Source organism: Grammomys surdaster, unplaced genomic scaffold, assembly GCF_004785775.1.
Source record: "Grammomys surdaster isolate TR1022 unplaced genomic scaffold, NIH_TR_1.0 136, whole genome shotgun sequence".
NCBI lineage: Eukaryota > Metazoa > Chordata > Mammalia > Rodentia > Muridae > Grammomys > Grammomys surdaster.
In genome coordinates, this window is record NW_021604594.1 from 15,611,771 (window position 1) to 15,623,214 (window position 11,444).

Below are 11,444 nucleotides of genomic sequence, written 5' to 3' on the forward strand. Positions count from 1 at the left end.
TTATTTTATTTTATTTTATTTTATTTTATTTTATTTTATTTTATTTTTTACTTATTCATTTTACATCCTGCTCACTGCCTCCTGCCTGGTCACCCCCTCCCATAATCCTTCTCCCTTCCCCCTCCCCTTCTCTGAGCAGGTGAGGATCCTCCATATCCCCCCACCCTGGCAGAGAAGTGTAAACTTAATAAACTTAAAGCATTCCACATGCAGTGAGTGCGTGGGCTCCAGCATTTGTCAACAAGGCTTAGACAGGCACCTTAGGGAAGACATGGGGACGCCTAGCAAAGCCACGGAAGAAATTCATCTGAAACTCCATTTCCACAAACAACTACTTCTGAAATACCCTGCAAGCTAGGAACTCCAGAGAGGAACTCTGCAGCCCTCCCTGCCCACAGGGAACAGAGAGGCTCACAGAAAACCCCCAGTGGAGCCTGGGCCCTGGTTTGGTAACATGTAAGGTCAGAAGGTCATTTGTGGTAGTGTCAGGTTTTTTCACAGACTTCCCCTACCGTCCCAATGCACTGCACACTAAGAAGGGAATCAGACCTTTTACCCCCAGCTCAGCCTGTTACAAACAGCTGAATTAGCACACCATTATAATACAGATCTTTTATTTTACTGAATGAAAACTCTTGCTAAACTTCTTCAAATAATATTGTCCATTTTATTTGTTTACCCACAAAAAAAGAAAAAAAGAATCCATGGTAATACAATTTTCCCAACCCAGGTAAAAAACCACAATCCAGAATCTCTTTGTGTGAGAACCCAGCTTAGTTCTTACATCTGTCTGTGACACAGCAGGTGTATATAGTTTTAATCTCTTGGAACACCATTGACCTAATAAGCTAAGTAAGGTACATTTACAGAGTTTAATATCTAACCCTGAGTTCACGCAGAGAAAATGCTCCTGTGAAGGTTAGCCCTCTCTTCTGAACTGTGTCTGTGAATACCTGCACTTCATTATAGTAACACCTGTCAGTACTGGCTGTAAATAGGCTCCGGTATGTTTCCGTGCTTAGTCCTTCTCTAACTTCCCCGACCCAAACACACCACCCTACTCCATCAGTTCCTCTGCCCAAGTAAGGGCTCAGGTGCCCTTACTTGATTCATCAGCAAGGCACAGACTTAAGAAAAACCCCAAGAAAAGCCCCGCTAGCTAGAATCACCTTCCACAAAACTAAGCCACCTGGGCCTTGATGGTTTGGGAAGACAATGCCCTTTTAGATCTGAGCACTTTGGATCTGGGCTGGGGGTCAACGCCTGAAGAATGACACTCCTCACATGCTGTGGCACTGAGAGCCACCCTGTCAGGCGTGAGCTACTACTCTCTCACCCAGTCAGATGTTAGCTCAACTCTGGATTCCAACAAAAAGAGTTCCCAAAGAGATCAAACCACTGTTTTCTCTGTAGAAGTTTCCTTTTGATTAGTCAGGAATAGTGTAACGTTTTGGAGCCTAAGTGATAACACCCCAAATGAGTCTTTTGTTCTAAAACATAGTAGAAAAACACTTTTAAAAGGATCGACTAGAATATTTCTACAAAAATAAATAAACAAATAAACAAAAAAAAATCCTCTTTATTCTGAGAAGGCTTATTTCTGCTTCCCAAAACATAATGGCTAACTTCTCCCAGAGTCCCATGAGATAATAATTAGTAATCTTCAAATATGGGAGATCCACAAGAGTCAAGAGATTTGGAAGGAAAGGTAAAGTATGGGCCCTACCCTGCAGCCAGCACCCACCCCCATCTTTTCATATCCAGAAGACTTGAAAGCAGTGAAGAGCTAGCTGTACACCACTGCCGTTGCATCATGATTGGTAACAGCCACATTCATCCAGTTAAGTATCTGCTAACAGATAGATGGAGAAATAAGTTATATACACAAAATGGAGCACTCGCTGACCTTAAGAAAAGAATGTCTTTCATTTGTAACATATGTGAGATAAAATAAGCCAGATATTTAGAGAACAAATACCATATGTTCATATAAATACATACATTTATATATATATAAATTTATATATATGTGTGTGTGTGTGTGTGTAATACATGCATATATACACAGATATGTATACCCACATATATATACACACATGTATGTACATATACACACACATATATACATATACACACATATAAGTAAATATAAATCTTCACACACGCATATGTATATATATATACATATAGATATATTTATCCATACACACACATACACACACGTCTTCCAACCTTACACGATCACTATCACATAAGCAGAAGGTAAAGTGTAAGTTACTAGAAGCTCCAGAGTACAAGAGACTAGAGACAGAGGTCAAGGTGGACCAAGTTTTAGTTAGGAGGAATGTCTTTTTAAGATCTATTACTTAGGAAGGCAACTGTGTCAAATAATATTGTGCACACTGTTTAAGAACTCCAAAGAATAAATACTCAAATGAGAAAAAATAAATCTCTCAGGTTATAGGTCTGTTTGCTCATGTGTGATGGAATTTTCTCGCACTGCAGTACACTTTACCACACAAATACACTTTTTGTTGTCAGTCTATGTGGAGAGAATAAAAATAAGAAACTTTCTATGCTGTAAGTAACAACAACTAAAGGACATCTTACAATGGCCATTTGGTTTTGAAGAATAAACAGATCTACAGCAGGATCGGGATCAAGCCAGAAATACATGCCCACTAGGACTTGGCTGTTCTGATTGTGGTCAGAACTGTCTGCATCTCTCTTAAATCCAAGAAGAAAATACAGTAAAGTTGCCTTTCATAAGGATAATTCCAAGAAGTTTTATTTCTAATCAGGAACTCAACCAAACTTTAATTTCTCATGTATGACACATTTTTTAGAAAGTGAAGTTGGAAGAAGCCTTTGTACGATTCCCAGGGACAGTCTGAAGAACTGGAACAAGCGGTAAATCAAGACATGGAATATATGATAATTTTATATTATCGAGTATCTTTTTTCCCCATCATCAAGTCATCAATGTAATATAATGGGAGACACTACAATTTTCATTCTTTTGATTTGTTTTATTTTTGAGACAGGGTTTCTCTGTGTAGCCCTGGGTATCCTGGAACTTGCTCTGTAGAACAAGTTGGCCTGAAACTCGGAGATTTCACCTGGCTCTGCCTCCCCAGTGCTGGGATTAAAAGCATGAAGAGATGGTATTTTTCAACAGTTTTACTCTGCTAATAGGGTTATAAGTACACTGGCTCATTCCATTTCTCCCCAGGGCTAAGGTTGGCACAAGGCTGCTACTAACAGCCGGGGAGGTCTGGGTGTTTCACAGGCTCAAGTCAGTGACCTTAGACTGCTCTATTTTTAATCAGCCATGCGGGGACACCATACTGTTCTCCATATGCTGTTGTAAAATGACATGCCCTAGCCATTACTGCCTCCTCTGTCACACCCCAACAGTGGCAGAAAAAAAAATGAAAAGATGGAGCTAGTCAATTGGTAAGACCCAACACATCAATTGATAAGACCCAACTCAGTCAACTCATCAGCGCTTTCCTGTGTGGAGAGAAATGTTTCATACTCAAGACACATTCAAGTGTGTAATTCTGCAAAAACGTTACTGACTTTTCTTAATGGGAGATTAACAATATGGTCTGGCTCGGCTACACTGACACAGGCAAGATGCATACCACAGGTTGAAAAGCAGACTGTGTACTTTGAGTTTGATAAAACCCCAAAAATGTAGAATCTCTCACTCCAGATGTAATTGCTCTCTGACTTTTAGAGACCTGGGCCTGAATAGTTAAAGTTACATGTCATAACCATAGAAGAAAGAAACAAAGTAGTTATCCTCCACAAGTCAGCAGCATCCCACTGCACAAGGGTGACAAAGAGTCATTATTCACTTCCTAGACATTCCATTAAATCTCCTTTACTCTTACACACACACACACACACACACACACACCCCACTACTTGCTTGCTGATCCCTTTGTATAAATTCTTAAGTCATTAGATTATGCTAGGAAGAAAAATATTTCTGGAAAAAGAAAACTGAACCTTAAGTCTGATATTACATCAGGGGTGTGTGTGTGCATGTGCATGCGTGTGCGTGCGTGCATGTGTGTGTGTGTGTGTATGTGTGTGTGAAGACAAAGAAAGCCAAGCACAAACCAAGCTATCTTCAATATTTTCCAAACCTAACTTAAGAGCCCAGAACCAGAAAGAGAGAAAATGTTGAGGAAATGTAGCTTTCACATATGGTTCATGAGCTGCCTTGGTTTTGAATGTTCTCCAAGATCTTCAACTAAAGATTTCCTTTAAAGTAGGTACCCAAAAGTGAATCCACACAGATTTCATCGGGTATCATCCAGCAACTGCCTGTGGAGCCCTGGCTATACTGTGTCTGCACAATAATAATAACAATAATAATAACAGTCTGTTATTATTCCTGAAAGTCAGCTTGTCTTTGCAGAAATGGCAAGGTTGGACCTGAGTTCCTATTTTCTGTGGGTAAATACTTGCAGCCTTCACTCGCATCAGCTTTGTCACAGTGAGACTCAGCGCTGGATCAATGACATATTTGCACCGGATTCCAATCCTTTTAAAATAGAGGCTGTCCCTTTGTGCGAGTCAATTTCAGCATGGCAACAGCTGACTTAGTTCACAATCAACAACACTGCCCATTGAAAAATACACCTTCCTTAGAACAAAACATACTTTTTTGTTCCAAGGAAGCTTTGTTGCTATTTCAGGCAACAAAAGACACAAAAGATACATCCTGACATGTTTGATAATGGTTTTAGGCAAAGCAAGAGTAAACAAGACAACAGCAGCAGCCTGAGAAACAGCCAAGGTGAGCTGGAGGCAAGGAAGAGAGGTTGGAGTAGAAATGGGTATTTGCGATCTAAGAACTCAGCCTTCGCTGATGATTGGGGTTGGGAGGAGGAAAGAGAAAGGCAATTTTTTTTTTTTTTTTTTTTTAGTAAAAAGAAAAAAGTGTGCGGTGCCGATACTGTTTCACGAGTGAGTGTTGAATGCACAGCAGGCAAAATCTAGTACCATGACTTATGGCTGACTCAATGAGAGTAACACAAGTTTGTGTGCGGATACAATGGTGAGATCTAACCAAATCGAGGACTCATACCAAGAATTATGTGACAATTCTTTTAACATTTCAAGTGTCTTCCGGTACCAGCAAGAAGCTTATGATTAGTCACGGGGTTCTACTATCGATTCAAATGACTATTTCGAGGGGCACCGGTCCTGTTCTGCCCTCTTTTAAAGAAACCAGTAACGATCCGGAGTGCTGTCGTCACCCATTTCCCAGGACCGAGGGCCTAAAACTCGGTGTCACGGATGGAAGTCAGGGAGCAAGAAGAAGCCAAAGGTCCGGGCAAATTCTTCTGCAGCGCGGCCCGCGTGCGTGCTGGAGTGGAAGGGCTGGAAGTGTGTGCGCTCCTCCTCCCTCCGGGCCGCGCGTCCCCTTCGTTCCAGGCTGTCAGGTGGGTGGCGGCGAGCCTCGGAGGAGAAGCCCAGCCTGGAAGCGCTTAGTGCGGCTCTGAGAGAACCGGCCGAGCCCCCGGCGCAGCGCTTCCCCGCGGCCAGCCTCCGCTCACCTTTGTTCGCCGACCCTCTCTAGGAGGAGGAAGCCGGGAAAGGAGGAGCGCGGGCGGTGACCAAGCGCCCCGCCGCCCCTTCGTGGCGCCCCGGAGGAAATCCGCGTTCGAGTTGGACCCTCTCTAGCTCCTAGAAGCCAGCCCGGCCGAAAGATCGGGGACCCCACAGTGAACACAAAGGTTGGGAGGTGTGAGCCCAAGCGCGGGGGCGTGCGCCACGGAGCAGGCGAGTGTGCACGCGTGTGCGTGTGTGCAGGAGAGCAGGCACTCCGGCCCTTCTTACCTCTCGAAAATGAGCCGCACCATGAAGATGCAGAAGGCCAAGGGGAAGGCGAGGTAGAGGTCCTCCGCCTGCGGGAAGGTGGCTTCCTCTGTGTTCTTCAGGTCTGCCCAGGTGACATTGTGCGGAAGCCAAAACCGCTCGTTCCAGAACCAGGCTAAGATCCCTGCCATCTTGCTTTGTCCACTCCTGTGTCGCTGCTCCCGCGCTCCTCCGAGCTCTCTGCAGCGCAGGGCACTGGGGATGCGCGCTGGCTTGGCCGGGAGCCTGTGCTGCTGCCGCTCTGCCTGCCGCCGCCTCCTCCGCGGCCGCTGCACTCTCAGGCTCGGCGATCCGCTCCACTCCTCCCTCTGGCCGCGCTGGGAAAAGGGCCGCCTCGCCTGTCACGTGGCAGCCTGGCCGCACGCCCTGATTGGCTAGTGTTCCTGTCAAGCACCGAGGCACACGCGGCCGGCTCGCCCACGCCCTGGGAGCTGCGGGCCGGGCTCGGGCTCCGGACCCGCACCTGGAGCGTTTCCCGCACCTCTGTCCCAGCCCTAAGTTGGGTCACACCTAGTCAGAACTCCCATTGGAGTTCTGGCTCGTGCCCCATTGGAGTTTCTACGCTCTTGTCCTCTTCCTGAGCGCAGGGAGGCGAAAAGAAGCCTGGCAGGGGCCGAGCTTCCAGCGAGAGAGCCCTGCGCTGAAAAAGAACCTCAGAAGAAGAAGTAGGGGGCGCAAAGGCAAAGGAGGAAGGAGTGGGAGGGGAAAGGATCATCCTCTCCAGTGCTAAAAGAAAATCAGGAACTGGGCTTGGATGATTTGGCAAGAGACTTCTGCCTCCGACCCGAGCCTCACCCCCTCCTTGACCTTCTTGCCACGTTTTACACTACTGCTTCTCTTTGAGCTCGCTCCCCAAGGAACCAGGCCCCTAATTTTGATTTATGAAGTAGCACAAGACATTAGGCATTTATGATTGATTCATGAATTGCTTGGTGATGGTGACAGCAGATAGTTACAGCAGCGTTATGGGAAACTGGTCCAGTAACCTCTGAAAATACTGTGGGAACCACAGTTTGACTTGGTAGATAATGGGGGAAAGGTATTTGTTCCTTCTCTCCCTCCGTTTAAACCAAGGCCTCCGGATTCTCACCTCCTGTTCTTTATTGAGCTTCCATTTATGCCTTCCCCACCCATTGAAATCACTCAAGGTCCGCTGTGATTGCAAAGGTTAGTTCCTGCCTTAATCCAGGCTGCTTGACATATGGCTCAATCAATGAAAATGTATTTCTCATACTTCCAGAGGCAAAGTCCAAAGCCAAGGTTAGTCTAGGGAATCTAGTGTGTGGCAAAGACACCCTTCCTGGACTTTTCCTGACAGGTGATTGTCTTCTCAGAGAATTTCTTGTTGCAGAGACAGAGAGAATGCACCCTGGTATCATCTTAACTAGGGCACTAACCAAGGCTTCACCCTGGTAAGCTAATTACATCCCAAAGTTTCATCCTCATAAGCTAATTACATCCCAAGGGCTTAGCCTCCAAATGCCAGTGCATTGAGTTTGGGGAGAACACAAACATTCAGTCCCTAGCAGTTCTCTTTGGTCAAATGACTAATCTCTCCTCCAAACCTTTCCTTCCTGTGGTCTTGGCTCAGGCCAAAAGGAAGCAGTCACTTTCCCCCCTTCCCTCTCACTTGCGTATCTCCTTTCTGACATCACAAATTCTCCCAAAGTCATTTTAAAACCATAACCTTGCATCCTCCACCACCTGTTTGGCTACCAGCTGATCTCAACCGCTGTAAGATTTCACATCTGAGCCGGGCGGTGGTGGCGCACGCCTTTAATCCCAGCACTCGGGAGGCAGAGGCAGGCGGATTTCTGAGTTCGAGGCCAGCCTGGTCTACAGAGTGAGTTCCAGGACAGCCCGGGCTATACAGAGAAACCCTGTCTCGAAAAACAAAACAAAAAAAAAAAGATTTCACATCTGAGTAGCCCCCGTAACCACCCAACTGTCATCTCTTGGCCATAGTGTCAAGTTGAAATTTTTGTCATGTAATTCCAGTACACAAACTCGCTCCATCTCTGGTCTCCCTCAAGCAGATGTCAAAGCCATTATAATGTCTTAAGACATTTGGTTCCTTATTATCTCTCTGATCTCCTGTGTTCTCCTCCCTCTGGGTGACTCTCATGGCTCCCTGCTCTTTACCGAACATACCTACCATACCCCCACAGTCTTCATGTGTGTGTGCTTTCCTGTCCATGGAACATCTTTCCTAAAATGTCTTTCTTCTCTTTCCTTCATTTTACACTGGATAAAGCCTTCCCTTTGCCATCCAAGTTAATGTACAACCATTCCTCCCCAAAGCCACCACATACCATCAACACAACATATAGTGTTATTGGCAAATTGTCTCTAAAATGTAAGCTTCAAAAAGCTTAAAAAATACACACACACACACACACACACACACACACACACACACACACATATATATATATATATATATATCAGCCAGGTGTGGTGGCACACTCCTTGAATCCTAGCACTTGGGAGGCAGGCAGATCTCTGAGTTTGAGGCCAGCCTGATCTATAGCTCAGTGAGTTTTTCAGGTCAGCCAGGTCTACACAGAGAAACCCCATCCTAAAAACAAAAACACAAAAGAAAACTAAACTACAAAACAAAGAAACGTGTGTGTGTGTGTGTGTGTGTGTGTGTATACAATCATATCTATTTTATTAAACATTGTACTTTCAAATTTTAAAGAAAGTGCCAAGTACATAGTTTAAAAGTTGAAATTTTTGTCACACAATTCCAGCACTTAAACCTGCCTCATCTCTGTTCTTCTGTAACCTGGTACATAAACTATTGACTTAATGAGTCGACATTACTCTAACAATCTTCCTCCCCAAAAGGAAACATCCGAGGTGGAGCTACCATTTGAGAAGTTAAGTTCAGGGTTCCATGTTAAGTTCTTGGGAAGCACAAAGTGGGCACCAGGGAAGGATTGTCCATTTCTGCGTAGAAGAAGGGAGATGTCATTGAAGTGACTCTTCTTTGGAGAGGAGAGGTCATCATCCCCAGTTCAGAACATGGGTAAGCAGCTTTGGAACTCACCCTTGGATCCTCTCTGCGATTCCCTCGACTATGTCCTTTTTCCTGCTTCTCTGAAACTGCATTTCTGCAGAGGAGAAACCAACAAGAGGACAGGAGACAATGCTTCTCTCTCACCCAGCACCATTCTCACTTTGAAGATATGCTGGGATCTGAAGGATATTATAGAAGATGGATTTTTGTCAGGCCATTCTTGAAGGGGGATTTTCTACTCATCAGAATCTTGAATGAGTTGTTTGGGTTCTAAAAGCATGCACATGTCCTCCTGGGTGAGGTACATTCAGTCTATCTTACCTCACTGTCATGAAGCTACCATGAGATTAGATATGAGAAAGAGCCTGTGGAAAGTCTTCCCTTCGGTGCCCGAATAGTGTAAAGCACACACCTCTTTTGCATGTCCACAATATCTGCTTCGGGCAGTGGCTCCATCATACCACCCCTTACACAAATAATTACTATGGAAAAAAAAACAATAGAATGAGCCATCATTTCTTATCTGACCATATCATGGATAGGCTCAGATAGCAGCGAAGGTCCTTCTTCAGATAATAAGAGTTTGGTCAGCAGCTTGTTTTGTAAACACTTGGATTCAAGGATTTCAAACCTAGGGAATACTGTCCTCCATACTTCATTGTAGAGCTGGAAAAAGTAAAAGCTAGTTTGCTATGGAAAGCATAAGTCAACTCCAAAGAGTTAAGTAGAAACCAAAGAGTTCCTTTAGCTTTTAGCTTCAGGCCCCACATGGTACATGGGTGCTGTTTGCGTTCTCATCTTTCAATTCCACAAAGCAGTTTAACCTTGTGGAAATTTTTCCTATCTGGTTATAGCACCATTGCTTTACTCCAGGAGTCCTAATATCCAAGGCATTCCTCTGAGAGCACATATCAAGACTCAAAGGACGATTTGTCACAGGAGAGACAGCAACTTCCAAGGATGCCAGTTCGCACCTGTACAATAAGGACTTCTACTCGTTGCTGCAGGAAAGCAAGCAAGCTCATAGCTCAATGAGAAAATGAATGGCTGGTAAGCAGAAGCAACAGGAAAAAAAAGAAAAGATAGAAAAGTAACTTTCATCGAGGGACAGTAGTATACATTGTCTGCACTATAGCTGGGAAATAGCTGTTATGAAGCAGAATATGAGAATACACCTGGTTTTCCAGAAAACCGGAAACTATCAACAAAGCTAAGTCAGTTTTTTCTTTTCATCCTTGGGTGCGTCTCCGCACCTTAGTTCTTCCACATACATTAGAGTTCACATATATGTCTTGGAAGTAGGAGAACAGCCAGAAGGGCTCAGAGGAAGAAGAGACAGTCTGTTTTGAAGAGGTTATAGGAACCCCAGTCAAGAGGTAGAAATGGAGTTAGATGATGAAGAGTGAGTGGGATTTTTAAAAAACATGAGCAGTGGGGAAAAGGTGAGATAAATCTGATAAGAGCAATAAATAAAACATTGCTGATAACACCAGATTACAGATAGCCTTTAGTATAGAGCAAAGGGATGCACCGCACCCATGGATCTTAATGAGCCTGTATTTTATCTATGGCTAGAGCATGGGAGCTGTTTTATAGTACCGTATATAAACACACTTAGATCACACACATCCCACCTGCATGCATATAAATATAGTTATGTGTGTATGTATGTATGTATGTATGTATGTATGTATACATATATAGTGCTAAAACTAAGCTTTCATTTTAAACGCTAACTTTGTTGATTGTAAATATTTTTAATTTTGTGTATGTGGGTGTGTGTACAAGTGAGCTAAAGTTACAAGTGTTTTACGCTACCTGACTTGAGAGCTGGGAACTGAACTCCAGTCCTCTGCAAGAACAGCAGGCACTCTTAATTACCCAGCCAACAAGGGAACTGGGAATGAAAGGGAATATTACAAAATTTCATTTCTGTAGCTTCCTTGTGAAGACAAAACTGTCTTGCTGTAGTTGGCAAACATGCCATATGTATACCCTATTGCTGTTGGTGGTGGCTGTCTGGTTGGTTGGTTGTTGGTTGGTTGGTTGGTTGGTTGGTTGGTTTTAACCAGTTGCCCATCTATGGGCTTTTGATTTGTTCTATACATGGTGTGTGCCCTTGTAAGTGATTTCAGCAACAGGTAGCCAGTATGCAGACCAACAATAGCAATTCAAGAAACTCAGCTTCACCCAACAACTTGAAAAGAAGAAGTGAGTATTATTTAACTAACAGCATTGGACTGAGGCTAAGCTAAAGTGTCAGCCCTGAAGAGGAATATCTAGAACACAAACCACTTTCCATAGCATGTGTCCCTGCCCGCGTTTAGTCTTTTTTGTTTTGTTTCTTTTTCAATAGGTTTTATTTAGTGTTTGAGAGTTTTATAGAATGCATTTTATCATATTCATTCCTCTTCCCTAACTCCTCCTGTGGTTCTGTTGTCTGCTGCCTCCCTCCAGGTGCCCCTGCACCACCACACACCAGTTGGGGAAGGATGAAGTGAAGCCTGGAATGGTTAGGTCGCAG

At 44.1% G+C, this 11,444-nt stretch overlaps 1 protein-coding gene across 1 annotated transcript in view; it reads right to left on the reverse strand.

Annotated features, from left to right (window-relative positions):
• Cers6 (ceramide synthase 6) overlaps positions 1-6,158 on the reverse strand; it is a 242,045-nt gene extending 235,887 nt beyond the window's left edge. The window contains exon 1 of the mRNA XM_028762983.1: positions 5,860-6,158. Within this exon, the coding sequence (XP_028618816.1) occupies positions 5,860-6,029 (170 nt within the window). The 5' untranslated portion in view covers positions 6,030-6,158. The remainder of the gene's footprint in view (positions 1-5,859) is intronic.
• Positions 6,159-11,444: the final 5,286 nt, after the last annotated feature.